Source organism: Apodemus sylvaticus, chromosome 2 (assembly GCF_947179515.1).
Source record: "Apodemus sylvaticus chromosome 2, mApoSyl1.1, whole genome shotgun sequence".
NCBI lineage: Eukaryota > Metazoa > Chordata > Mammalia > Rodentia > Muridae > Apodemus > Apodemus sylvaticus.
In genome coordinates, this window is record NC_067473.1 from 24,149,391 (window position 1) to 24,164,002 (window position 14,612).

General features: G+C 44.1%; 1 protein-coding gene across 2 annotated transcripts in view; it reads right to left on the minus strand.

The window, feature by feature from the left end:
- Pex1 (peroxisomal biogenesis factor 1) overlaps positions 1-14,612 on the minus strand; it is a 41,105-nt gene that overhangs the window by 4,038 nt on the left and 22,455 nt on the right. For both annotated transcript variants that reach the window (XM_052173181.1, XM_052173182.1), the window contains exons 11-20: positions 13,968-14,064; positions 12,099-12,269; positions 10,511-10,665; positions 7,882-8,071; positions 7,445-7,611; positions 5,749-5,883; positions 4,257-4,321; positions 2,503-2,645; positions 2,322-2,425; positions 856-1,032 (exon numbers count right to left, since the gene is read on the minus strand). In XM_052173181.1, coding sequence (XP_052029141.1) covers positions 856-1,032; positions 2,322-2,425; positions 2,503-2,645; positions 4,257-4,321; positions 5,749-5,883; positions 7,445-7,611; positions 7,882-8,071; positions 10,511-10,665; positions 12,099-12,269; positions 13,968-14,064 — 1,404 coding nt within the window. The remainder of the gene's footprint in view (positions 1-855; positions 1,033-2,321; positions 2,426-2,502; positions 2,646-4,256; positions 4,322-5,748; positions 5,884-7,444; positions 7,612-7,881; positions 8,072-10,510; positions 10,666-12,098; positions 12,270-13,967; positions 14,065-14,612) is intronic.

Consider the following 14,612-nt stretch of genomic DNA (forward strand, 5'->3'; position numbering starts at 1 on the left):
GTATCATAAGGAACAAAAATAAATAGCTGTGACAATGGCTTGCTAAGAGAGCAAAACTTGACCTGGGGGCTGTGCAAGCATGAGGCTGAGTTAATCCCCAGAACCCATATAAACCTGGGGCCCAGGGTGGGCTGGGTGTCACAGTGCTGGCTGCTGGGATAGGCATGGACTTGCTCCCTGGCCAGCAAGCCCCAGGTTCGGACAAGTGAGAGACTGTCTCAGAAAGGGAGGGGGCTTGAGGAGGGCCACGCCCGCTGCTCACTGCGGCCATGTACACTACACACGAGCATCCCTGTATCCTCCCCACACACTTGGAACTAGTTAAGAAATTTACGACCCACAGAAATTTCCAACCAAAATTGGTGAAGGGAAACACACAGAAAAGCTTACAAAATATAAGCAAATTCTATAATGTAAATTATCTACTGCAATAATTAAAAATAAAATGCCATCATTAGAGAAAATGCTGATTCTAGGGCTGGGATATAGGAAATTCAAGATAAATAAAGATCATCTTGTGTCAGGAGTAAGGCTGCTGAAGAGTGAGGGGCTGAGAGAGAGGCCTGTGCCATCACCGGAGTCTGCCACAGGTAAGACGTTACAAGCACAGAGAGCAGAAAACCAGTTATTCTATATCAGTTCACAGTACTTCACTCTAAATAATCTTTCTAATACCAAATAGCTTGTTAATATTAAGGTACTATTAGGGAAACAGATACCAAATGAAAATTCTCTGCAAATCCCACATTCCAATTTTGGACTATTTACAATAGGCAAATTAAAGTTTCTACAGAGTCTGGCAGTAAAGTGCTCTTTCCCTCAGTGACCGCCCGAAAAGCCTTCCATGCAACTCACGTGGAGCCCACCGGGCAGCAGCCGCCCCTGCAAGGCCTCCATCTGCGCGTTGTACAGCAGGGCTTTCAAATCCGCTCCAGTGAAGGACTCGGTGACCGACGCCACGTGCTTAAGGTCCACGTCCTCTGCCAAAGCTAGAGGCTTGCTGAGGACAGTTAAAATCTCAAGACGAGACGCCTGAAGGAAGAAAAACTAATTTACTAAACACACACAAGCTAAGCTCAGTTTGAACTAGAAGTAAATCATCTTTCTTAGGATTGGATCCCTAAAAGGAGACACATGGTAGCCTTTGCTACTTTGTGGGGTTTTTCTTCTACCTTTGTCCACCCCGTCAACCCCCTAACACTAGATAAGAGGAAAAAGGATAGAGGGGAAAGGAGGTGACTTCCTGCTGCTTAGCGACACTAAGTTCCTTGGGGCAAGTTTAATCTTCCCAGTCAGGATATCTAATTTCTTCTTTCTTCTTTGCACATGACTATTTAACAAATTGTAAACAACAACCCACAACAAATAAACTCTTGGGGGTCTTAACATTTATGTACCCTCTGAAAAGTCCCCAGAATTCCAAACATCACACACTTGCAGAAACATTTGCAGCTGGCAAAACCACGCCCCTGCTAGAGCACGTAACAATCCGAAGCAGTCCCACATCCCACACCTGGGACCAAAATGAAAGCACATCCCTATTTCTGTGTTTTTTAAAGAAACCCAAAAGCTAACATTTGTAACTGTTCAATGTGAATATATCATGGTTATCTCCTTGATTTGGACAAGTGTGCCAACACAGGAGAATCATTAAGAAACAAGCACACATGGCCCGTATAGTTTGACCTTTTGGGCATTCTCTCTCCTCTGTTAATTACTTTCTACATTTGGGAGCAAGGATTGGCAGATTGAGACAAGAAGAGCTGAACCCCTTTCTCCATGTGACCTGGCCACGTGCTCACTGGCCCACTTGCTTGATTGTGAACTGAGGCTTCTAACAAGATACGAGGTGCAGGATCACAGAGGATGCTTTTTAGGTCTCCTGGTTTTCTGCTATAGACCGCCAGCCATTTCTGGAACAGGCGTGCACTGAAGGGGCCTCGTCTGACTCAGGATCAGTTATGCTGTGAGCAAGCAGTGAACGAAGCCTTGGCTTACGAAGCCGGCTTCTTTCTGTCTTCTGAGATAGGGTCTCACTGTGTAGAGTGCAATCTGTAGGCCATGCTGTCCTAGAATGCAATCTGTAGACCAGGCTGGCCTCTAATTCAGGGATCTGCCCGCCCAGCCCCTACCCTTGTCTCCTGACTGCTGGAGTTAAAGGCTTGCACTACCACCACCACCACCACCAAGTTCAAAGCTATCTTCTAGGACAAAGCTATTCTTAGGACAATTGCTACCACATGACCAAAGTAAAGCATGCAAGCAAAGGGTGTGGCATCTGCTGGAGGAGAGAACCTCTGGATGCTCCAGAGTTTTGTCACCTGATCTGGAGGAGGGCAGTAAACACATTTATCCAGTCGGCCAGGCCTCAGCAGGGCAGGGTCAATCAAGTCAGGGCGACTAGTAGCAGCCAACACATAAACTCCTGAGGGGGAAAACACTTTTAGCACGATCATTTAGTAACTTCTTTTATAGTGTGTTTTTGTGTGAACAGTGGTTTACCCTGTAAGCCTTCTACTCCATCTAACTGTGTCAGCAACTGGTTAACTACTCGGTCTGTAACCCCTGTGTTGTCGTGGCCTCTTCGAGGAGCGATGGATTCAAATTCATCAAAGAAAACAATGCAGGGCTTTGCAGCCTGTGCTCTGGGGGGAAGAAAATCCTATATTTTATCAGGGCTCCAGAGTTTTCAAACACACACACACACACACACACAGAGAGAGAGAACATAGATTATAATACATAACAACGTGTGTACACAAGCAAGTTATATGCAATTATCCTTATATTTTTGCTATTTAAATTTAAACTGAGTTTTTGTTCTAATAGCGCTACTTATTTTTTACATTATTCTCTGATAATTCCAAATATACACACAATGTATTTGATCATATTTGCCTCCCACCTTCCTGTCTAAACTGACTCTGGAGAGTTTAAAATACTTGTTTAGAGATTCATACCTGCAGATAAATAAGAGACTAAAACCCAAATCTTAGGTAACAGGTTCTTATCATGGAGAATCATTTTTAAAAGATTTATTTGTATTTTTTACTGTGTGTGTGTGTATGTGTGTGTGTGTGTGTGTGTGTGTGTGTGTGTGTGTGTGTGTGATGTCCTCAGACGCTAGAAGAGAATGTCAGATCCCTTGGCGCTGGAGTTGAAGGCATTTGTGAGGCACCTGAGGTGGTGCTGAGAACCGAACCCAGGCTCTGGAACAGCAGTGCGCTCCCTGAGCCTGAGCAGCCCTTCTGCCAGGGCGGCCATTTTCATGTGAGCTCCCTGGCTTCTGCTTCTGAGCCGCTGAGAATGTGTTCAACTCTTCACCCTGCTCAAATATAACGCTCAGCATGTCTGCACTGTTTTATAGGAACACTGAAAAACCTTGCATCATTAGATACATACTATTTCAACTAACGTCCATTAAACTAAATTATAATGTTTCCTTTTTAATTTAGCCTTTTGTCAGTATGTAGTCATGGACTTTAATAAAAACCCCCTTTTGAGGCTCTATTTCTTAAATTGCATAGTAGATACTAATATAAACCTTTACCTTATTATTTTTTTACAAATTATATTCATATATTTACCATATTCGTATATTTACCATAAAAAGAAAAATATTTAGAATATTACAAAGTAAACTTTAACTTTAAAAAAATCACCATGATTCTGTTACCCTTGAATAATCATTTCAACTTTAAGTATTGTCCTGTGTATTAATATGTTATCTTATGCACATTTAGTAATGCCTGCATTACTGAAACAGGCATGTTGATTTCTAAGAGCTATGTTAGGAGCAGGGAAACCAAGAACTTAAAACTTAAAAATATAAGGCGTGTATTAGGAATAACTATTTGCTTCGTGTAAGAATCTAATTTGAAAGCAGTGTGGTGATGTTTACTTCTAGTCCCAGCAATTGGGAGGCTGAGGCAGAAGGCTGGGAGTTCAAGGCTTGTCTGTCCCACAGAGAGCTTGTCTCCAAAGAAAGAGAGAAGATCTACTCTGACATTTCTTTGAACAACTACTTAGGATTCTACTTTCAGGAATATTACTACTGTAAACATAAAATAATCTCCAAATTTTAACACTGAAAATAGTCTATTGTCGGTAGTATTTGCTGAAATAAAACTCTTGTCCTTTGATTTGTTAGTAATTCACATAAACCATAGGTTTTAAATACCGTTCTTCAAAAAATAAAGCCAAAGACACGATTGATAAGGGATAAGCCAGTTACTTCAAGCGCTCATGAAAGCCACCTGGTAAACACCCCGCGGACAGCCTGCTCACTCGCTCCGATGTATTTGCTGAGCAACTCTGGTCCCTAGAGGGCAAAATAAAATCAGAGGAGAGAGGAGGTTAATTATAAACAAACAGAGCCTTGGGTTTTGCTTAAGCACAGTGAGACACAGAACTTTCAAGATAGAATTGAGTGTCTGTTTCTTAGTGTGTAAGCACCCTGCACACGGACTGCATGGGGGTGAGTGTCACAGCTGTTCCCTGCCCTTGGCTTCCTTTGCCCGTAACATTGTCACAGATGCTCTTGTGGCCCGTGGCTTTATTTCCTTTCCATCTTAGACACAGCGTCCCTCTTCTGAAGAGCTTCACCTGACAATGCTGACCACCTCAGCTACTCCACGCCCCTTACTATGGTTTCCCTCTTGTGTTTCCTCCGGCCCAGCGGTGGCCTTTATGCCGGATGTCTGTTTATCGTCTTTCCACGATTTTCGGTTGTGTCGACCCAAAAACATGTTAGACCTTGGGTGCAGCGGGGAGGGTGAAAGGCGCGAGCAAGGGCCATAAAACTGGCCTTTGCTCCTGGGTGTCTCTTCCCCCTTAAGTACACTTGGTTTTTTCTCTTAATATTCACATACACTATTCACAATGATGGTGATTTGCCTTAAGCAAGAACATAAAAGCCACCCAGAAAGAGAGGTGGCCCGGCACCCAATTCCTTACAGCTATAAACCAATGAATGCATCATTCTTCTCTCCTAGCTTTCCAAACAGGAGACAATCCACAACTTAGAAACACAGCCAGAACTGTCCAGGACTGCGGGGTGGGGATGGGGGGGATGGTAGTTCCTGAAGAAGCTAAGCTGGAATTACCATAAGATCCAGTATCTACTCATCATATACCAAAAGAAATGAGAGCATATGGCTCAGGGAACTTGTGCATGGATATTCATAACATTATCCATAAAGCCTATGGCAGAATACTGTGGCGGAAGCTCAGACGGTGCAGGCACCTGCCACAGAGCCTGGCAACCTGAATTTTGTCTGTAGAACCCAACTGTGCATGAAAGAACCAACTCCCACAGGTCATCCCGCGCCGTGCTCACGGTGGCACATACACACAGAATAAGCAATTTAATGTTAAAAAACATGCATTGAAGCCCAATGGGGAAACAACCCAAATGTTACCAGTGACAATGAATGTCTACGGAAAGTGTGGCACAGGTAAGCAATGGAAAAGGGAGGGAGGAGTTGATGCACTGGAGGCACACTGAGTGGAAGAAGCTAGACACGTTACCTGATTCCTAGCACACAGAATCCACAGACACAGGAATAAGATCAGTGGCTGCTAAGGACTGAGAGGACACGAGAACAAAGACAAGAGCCTTGAGAGCAGGAGGCTCAGCTTTGTGAGTGCGCTACAGTGCCAGTGAACTCTGCACTCGCATGGCTACCTGCATGGTATGCAAGTTTGCCTCAGTTAAAAGACAAGGGAGGAAGGCAGATGCACACATACCTTAATACTGATAAAATTCATTCCACTCTCTTTTGCAACTACCCCAGCAAGTAAAGTTTTTCCTGTCCCAGGAGGACCATAAAGCAGTATTCCCGTCCTCTGGCGTATGGGTAAGTTTGCAAACAACTCTGGGTACTGAAAAACAGGAAAAGTATGGCTGAGCAGAAGTGTAAACAGAAAGTAAGTGGATGGTAATAACTGCCTCCTCCCTCTATTAACAACACAACAGCCGGGCAGTGATGGCGCACACCTGTAATCCCAGCACTCTGGGAGGCAGAGGCAGGCAGATTTCTGAGTTCGAGGCCAGCCTCGTCTACAGAGTGAGTTCCAGGACAGCCAGGGCTACACAGAGAAACCCTGTCTCGGGAAAAAAAGCCAAATCCAAAAAAACAACAACAACAAACAAACAAACAAACAAAAAAACCCAACAACACCGCAGCAGGAAAGGAAATTCCTACTGGAAATAGTAAGTGGAGTCCATGGAATGCACGTGTACAGAGAAAGCATCTGTCAGGGCGTCAGAACCTCCTCCCGCCTCACTGATGTCTTGCTTTGTTTGCTGGCAATCAAGCTGGGGAAGGCGCAACCACTGAGCTACAGAGAAGCCGGTCTTCCATTTTACAGTGTGATGAAGGGAGTGTTAGGGAAACAGGCCAAATGCCCGGTCTCCCAACAAGCACACTCGCACTTGTATGGTTAAACTGTGATAAAGGATACATTCAAGTACTGCATCAAAGGAAAACAAAGGAAGCACAGGATGTGGTTATAGACAGTCAGGCCTCTCTCTGCTAAACAACTGACTAATTGTTCTTAAATTACCAGCTTTTTAAATAATCAGCTGCCCAGAGCACAAAATCCCATCCCATGGACTAAATATAAGCTACAATCAGCAGTATCCTTGCCTCTTCTCCTGAACGAGCCTTTGTGGTTCATCTAGTGACAGAATTCCAACCTCGCTTCTACATTCATACTGACTGGAGAGGCCTCACAGTCAGCAGTTAAGCACATGGTGTCCATTTTTTGGGTGTTAATGCCAGGTGCCCAAATTCAGCATTTGAGGTCATGATGCTGCTGGCTAGTAATTCTATGCCACTTTCTCCTCTCATGGGTGCAAACTCATAGCTGTACTCAACACATCCCAGGCCCTGTCAACAAGAGTTGCCATCCATCATATGCAACCCAAAATCCTTAATAATTTCTTTACTCTGCATGACTCCTGGATCTCACACAACTGCTCTCATTTCTCAGTCTTTCTGACTCAACACACTAAGCTCTAGACTCTACCCGAAGTCTTTATCTTCCCCTTGACTGAGTTCATACTACCTGTCAACTCTGTCAACTCTGCCTTTCTAGGACTAGTTCCCAGAGTCCAAAAGTCTGCGTAATCCACCTGTACTGTGGACCCAGGGGACTTGAGTCCTACACCATTCCTGTCTGCTTCTGTTGAAATCCCAGCAGACAGCTTGCTGTGTTTTAGCAAATCTGAGTGACTTAAGCAAAACAGAGTTAAGATATTCATGCCAAAATGGATTTACATTTACAGGCCAAGAAAATATCAAAATTCTGTTTTGTTTGATAATTTGGTAAATGTCAATCAATTGGAAATTGGATGAGCTAACAGAGCCATAGTCAATGGTTCAGGGTGTCTTCTGGCCATTAGTACTCTGTTCCTGTGTGTCCATGCGTTTTATCTTACCTTGGCTGGCAACTGGATAGTATCCATGAGGATCTGCCGAACTTCATGTAATCCACCAATCTTGTCCCAGCCCAGGTCTCTAGGTTTATGCAGGTTGACATTTCGCAGAGAAGCAGGAAGAAATCCATGGAGAGCCTTTTGGAAGTCTGATGTTGTTAAAGTCAATTCTGTTTAAACATAAACAAAAGTACTTTTTTCCCCAAGATCTCACTAGGTAGACCTACCTAGCCTCAAACTCAAAGACATCAGCCTGCCTCTGCCTCCTGAGTGTGGGATTAAAAGTGTGCACCTCCGAGACCAGTTTTTAAAATATGCTGTCATATTGGCTGGAAATGCCAGATTTCTACACAGAGATCATACAAAGCCGAATGCATGTAATTCTTGCTCTGCTCTGACTATTCTCATGACAGGAAGAAGTCCAGGGTTTGTACACACACCTTCCCTAATGGAGCTCTGCTGGCGGGAGAGAGCCGAGTGGATGGCTCGGCCCACGAGAACTGTAAAGTCCCGAGCCACGAACGCTTCCGTCTCCTTAGCTATGCGCTGCAGGTCCAGATCAGGGGACTTGCTTATATCACAGCCCAGTTTATTCTTCACAACACTATGCAAGATTTCACATCTCTGCTCCTTAAGAAAAAACACAAAGTTCAAATTATTAATTGCTCAAGGGTACATTTCCCAAGTTATATGTCACTTAGCAATGAGAATATAGTCATAGAAGTCTCACCAGGCAATTTCATTGTTCCGTGAACATCACAGAATGCATTTATACAAATTGGGATTGTACAGACCTCTAGGCACCCACACTACGTGGTGCAGTCTGCTGCTCTGCCCCAGGCACTCCTGCAGGCTATTCTGTCCACTCCCAGTTTATGCAGCTCTTAGCTGCGTCAGGCCAGCCTGTGAGGATGTACGCCCAGGTCCACAGCAGGTGATGAAGAGCTCTCCAGCTGCGAGGCCAGAGCTAATGTACCCGAGACAGCCAGCCTTCTCCTTCAAAATCACAAATGATCTCTGCTTCTTCCAGGATCCTATCTGAGGGTTATATTTTTGTGACTTGTCTAAAGTTATACTTCAAGCACTCCTCAGTAGATTTTCAAAAGACCACACTGATACAAGACTGCCATTCCTTTCTCCAAAAAGGAGTATTTTAAGTGCCACTGATTGTTAACAGGTTTTTGTTTGTTTGCTTGCTTGTTTGTTTTTTTGTTCCTATAACATTTATAAAAACATTCAATAACCAAAGTGTAGGATAGTTTTATGTCACCTTTATACAAGCTAGGGTCATCATAGAGGAAGGAGCCTCAATCAAGAAAATGCCTCCATATAAACTAAGCTGTAGGCCAGCCTGTAGGGCGTGTTCTGAGTTAGTGACTGATGTGGGAGGGCCAGCCCATTCTGGGCAATGCCGTCCCTGGACTGGTGGTCCTGCTGTATAAGAGCAGGCTGTGCGGCCGTGAGGGCAAGCCAGTAAGCAGCAGCCCTCCACGCCCTCTGCCTCAGCTCCTGCCTGCAGGCCTCGGGCCTGTTTGAGCTCCTGCCCTCACTGCTTCTGAGGATAAACTGTTGTGTGGAACCGGGAGTAAGATGAACCCTTTCCTCCTCATGCTGCTTTAGGTCACAGTGCTTCCTCACAGCAGATGTGACCCTATCGAGGGCAGCCAGGATCACTGCATCTCATTTCTTTTCTTTTTTGGTGCTGAGTACTGAGCCCAGCCCTTAACCATACTCGGCAAGCTCTTATCCCTGAGCCTCTGTGGCACAGAACGACAGGGTAATACTTCTGCTTTTTCAATGCCAGTTAAAGGGCAAAGAGTCTCAACAGTTAAGGAGAACTAGGCAAGCATCTTTTTTTTTTTTTATTTGTGTAAGTACAAATTTATTATGTGTAAGTACACTGTAGGTATTTTCAGACACACCAGAACAGGGCATCAAATTTCATTAGGGATGGTTGTGAACTACCATGTGGTTGCTGGGATTTGAACTCAGGACCTTCAGAAGAGCAGTCAGTGCTCTTAACCGCTGAGCAAAATTCTTACATAACTCCAGTGTGCTCATCAGCCTGAAACTATGTCCTCCTTCTCCTGGTCACTAAATGCTTGGTGAGCAAGAGATCCCCAAGTGGGCAGGGGCATTTCACCAGACTGTTAAAAGGTGTCTAATTTTCATTTCATCCTCATTTAGGAAAAATACTAACTTTAAGAAAGCCAGGTCCTTAGCAAGTACATAACATTTTAGATGATTATAAATTAGAATCTGTGCTCTCAAACTGTACATGTTGCTCTTAGATATCTGCACAACTTCCTAGAAGCAGTAGACCCCCCCAAAACTGAGGGTGCCCCAGCACCCCACGCCTCAGAAGGCGACACCCAAATCGCTCTCGAGAAACAGTCTCGATGCAATAACATGAGGATTTCTTTACTCCAGAATTCTGGGTTCCACAGCCGTACGCCATGCAGGGAGGGGTAGAGGACTGTGGACCCCAGTGCAGAATTGCGACAGCTTTTATAAGTTTACGACAAAGCCCACAGATCATAAACCAATCATTCCTTAGCATCGAGAGCCCGTGTAGTGCAAACCAATCAGTTTGTACCACTCCATAGTTTTTAGGCCAATCAGTTTAAATTATCAGAGCCCACACTCCGTGGACCAATTAGTTCCCTATTTTCTTGGAGGTCTATAGCCGAGTGAACTCCTGGATGTGGGTGATGGCAAGCAGTTTATAGAAGCAAGATAAACAAATAATGAGCTCATTTCCAGTTACCTTACGGGCCAGGATCACCTATTCAAGGCCTTTCTTGCCTAGCTCTTAAAGGGCGGGCTCTGGACTGTGACCTTTTACCTAGTTTCTAACAAAGAGCACAAAGAGCGGGCTCTGGAATGTGAAGTGTTTGGGGCTCCTTAGAAGGCTGGAGTTAGAGCTTCTTTGGAGCGAGAGAGCATTTTAAACTTCTGACTTCTTGGGGTCATTAGTTAGGCTGTATTATTTTCTATCCTTTCACAGTAACTATTAAAATGAAAGCTGTTGCTAAGAAAAAGAATATAACGCGGTAAGCACTGACTTACCTGATTGGGAGGCTGGATGTGCTGGACGCACTGAAACGTGTGCAGGCCCTGAGCAGACACAAGCGAAGGGTGCAGAGAGTGCTGGAGCTGGCTCGTGGCGATGAGCGCGACCAAGCTTCCCATGGAAACAAACTCTTTGATCATATCGTTCAAAGCTAGAATGAAGGGAAATAGCATAAAGCTCTGGGAAAGCCATGAACATTGAAACCTGCATATTTATTAAAATGCTAATAACCTAAGGTCAAGCTATAAGATGGAACGGCTCCGTCATGCTTAAAACCCAGTCACCCATGCTAAATCAAACGACATGTAGGAGTCTGGAAACTCCGACCATGTCTGCTGAGGTTCGGTATGCCTAGGTCTTATAAGGTATTTGATTCAAAAATAGACATCCTAGAAGTGAATATTCTAGAAGGATGGTAAATGTCCATACTATCATGGTTATTAGCAGAAGAGGCCATGTTTCTAATACTTCCTGAAATTTCTTTCTATCCCAGCCATAGCAAAGTTTGGATGAGGAGATCAGAACTGAAACAGGCATTATGTTTGTGAGTCCTGATCCAGAGAGCTGCAGCCTTCCTCTGAGATCAACTCTAGTTAATCTAATGGGAGCTACTCGGGCTGTCGTTCTCTAGGACCAGGAGGCAATACTGTCGATCCTTGTAGCCCTCCCTCCCCACCAGCTGTCTTCACAGTGCACGCTACAGCCAGCAGCGCATTCCTCAACATCGTAGAAGTCTCGCACCTGAGCGCCTTTCCCTGTGAACTGCACTTCTTTTCCTGCTTGTTGATCTTCACTTTTCCACTAAAACTTGGTTCTCCGAAAGCCTCCTGGCAACCCTTGTAGCCCACCGCACTCTCTTTGGGTTAGATGCTCACACGCCACACTGCACATTCCTCTGCATCTTACCACCTTCCAGTTGGTTAACCTGGCATAAATACTTATCTCTGTCACTTTCCATTTACTGACTTATAAAACCAGGAGATACCCGAATGAACTCCTAGAAACGGCACCCTACACAGCAGCCACCATTATTCCCGCTATTCTGCACTGAAATTGCTTCCTTTCTCCTGGACTTTGAGGAGGCTGACTACAAAGAAGTATACAACCTTTACCCGGCAATGAAACAGAACTGAGAGGAAGTCTGTAAGGGAACAGCTTCCAGAAGTGAAGTGGGGAGAAGGCCAGTCACGATGGCAGGGCACATCCCTGCCCTTGCCCTGCAGTCTCCTCATACAGGGCTGAAGAAGGCTTCCAGGCACCCAAAGGACACACGACAAGCACATACCTTATTCCCTTAAAATGGAAGGCTTCGAGCCGGCAGGATGGCTCAGCAGGTGAGGCCATATGCCACCAAGCATGGCCATCTTAGGCCAATCTCCAGGATCCACATGATGGAAGGGGAGAAGAGGCTCCTGAAAACTGTCCTCTGACCCCCATATGTACACCCAGGTACGGTGGGTGCCACCCCCAACAAATGGACAAGTAATAAATAAAACTAATTAAAAATGTAAAACAGATTTACCATTAAAACGAAAAATGTTGACTGATAAAAGAAAAAGCTCCGAACCCAGTAGGGGACATTACCGTGAGCAAGCCGCTGGCTCTGCACTGCCTCAGGGCTGTGCTCCTGTTCTGGGGCACTTGGAAGTCCGGCTACGAGGTCCAGGTCATCCAGCAAGATGACAGACGGCTGCCTCCAGGCCGCCTCCGAGAAAGCCACCTCCAGGGCCTTTTGTGTGCTCTCAAGCCTTTTGCCTAGACACAGAAGACGCCGGTTCAGTGTTAGTCAAGGGTGAGAAGTGTAGGCTCCTCTTGAAAGCACTAGAAGAACTCAATATTAGTTTATTTATAGAAATTAAAAACATGTTTTATTAATATACCAATCAAAAAACTTGTCAGTCATTGACACATTCAACTCTAAGTGTCCAAGGACCTAAAATGCCAAACTGAATGACACAGGAGAGGAATATGTTACTCTGACCCTTGTCTGTATGCACCCAGCCACACTCCAGAGTTTCAGTTACTGGAAGTTTCAGCTTACAGTAGTGAACTAAATAGATGGTAAAACATAAACCAGAGTAAGGGGTCAAGATCTGAATCAAACCCTAACAGTTCTCTGGAGACCTTAAACTTCCTAGATTCTATGACACGTTTGGACTCAAGATTGTTCCAGGTGTGGTACAAAGTTTTAATTTCAAAAGACAGAAAGTTTACAGATCTGTAATCTTTTTTCTTTTTCTTTTTTTTTTTTTTTTTTTGGAGACAGGGTTTCTCTGTAAAGTCCTGGCTGTCCTGAAACTCATTCTGTAGACCAGGCTGGCCTCAAACTCAGAAATCCACCTGCCTCTGCCTCCCAGAGTGCTGGGATTACAGGCGTGCACCACCCCCTACCCAGCTCAGATCTGTAATCTAATGCAAAAGTTTCCTGATACTTAGCTGGAAGCTAAATTTCCCCCAAGGGGATTCAAAGAAGATTTAAACCTCCTTTATAGCAAATGAAATAATAAGTTTTCAAAAGCTATCTTTTGAAATATATATTTGCTTTAAAATTTATATTTATTTACTCTTTGAGAATTTCATACATTTATATAGTGTTATTTCTTCCTTTCTTATACACCGGAAAACACATAAGCTACAAAGACTAGCTGGGAGCAGGGTGTTAGTGGAATCCCAGAAGCAAGTTACTTGTTCAAAGTAAAACTGTTCCAATCTCCTGTTTTAACTAAATAGCTAATAACACAAATGCTAAACTTTAAAATACCCCCAGGCAGCGGTGACATATGCCTTTAATAACAGGACCTGAGAGGTAGAGGCAGGTGGATTTTTATGAGTTCGAGGCCAGCCTGGTCTACAGAGTGAGTTCCAGGACAGCCAGGGCTACAGAGAGAAACCCTGTCTTGAAAATCAACCCCCCCCACCCCAAAAAACCCCACAAGTGTTAAAGGCCAACTGTAATTCTTCTCGCCATCACCCAAAGTCACCCACTTACTCAGCCCATGAGTTCTATCAGTTTCCTACAGCAACTCACAGATGGAGTACAGACTCAAGTGCAGCAGACTCTTTCTACAGAGTTTTCACTTTAAAAAAATGGCTTCCATCAGACTGTCAAGTAGCTTTAGGGATTTTATCACAAACATCAGAAAGACAAAGCCTTCAAGTTTCTAAGGATTTTCATTTTTGGTTTTTTGAGACAGGGTCTCCCCGTGTAGCCTTGGATTTCCTGATATTTGTTCTTTACTTCAAGCCGGCCTCAGACTCAGAGATTCACCTGCCTCTGCTCTGCAAGTGCTGGGATTAAACATTTGTGCCACATGCCCAGCTTCCAAATTTCTAAGGATTTTCAATAACAAAAAGACAAAAATAAAAGTTTAAAAACTACATAATTGTATCTAATAATAGCATTACCAACACATCCCTGTCTATTAAAGGGGACTTGTGTGTACTCATTCCTACCTCGTAACGCTCTGCAGTCGACTAGCTCCACATGGGCATCCAGAGCATCACGTGCTTCCTTACAGATGGCCTTGGCCAGCGTCGACTTCCCGCTTCCCTGGAAGACAATCGCTTCCTCAGAACACTCATCCATTGACTGCATTACAGAGGCAGCTTCGGCCACTGCAGCAACCACCAGGAGTCAGCCCCACAGGCTGATGAGTAGACATCAATCCAGTTGCAGTGTGGGATTCTGTGCTACTAAAAGAAGGCTCTTACTGTGTTAGCACCCTGTGTTCAAAATAGTGCACAGATAGAAAATAAGCTCATTTCTATACCCGCTAGTTAATACTACTGACAGCATTTAAATACAAACCTTTTACAATAATACTTTATTGGTACAATGCATGATTAATATAGAAATAAAACAATTTTTGAAATAAATAAGGAATTGTGTAATTTCAATTATTTTAATGAGAAAAGTAGATTATTAATATCCCTATTACCTTGTACTAAATAGTTTTAATTATTCCTTTTGTAATGATTTATGGCCATTAAAATAGCAACCAATTAATGTGGAATACAACCTTCAGGCACTTTTTTCCTGTGACAGAGATGATGATATGCTTGTTTTACCAGATTAGGTTTTATCGTGTTAGCCAGTCT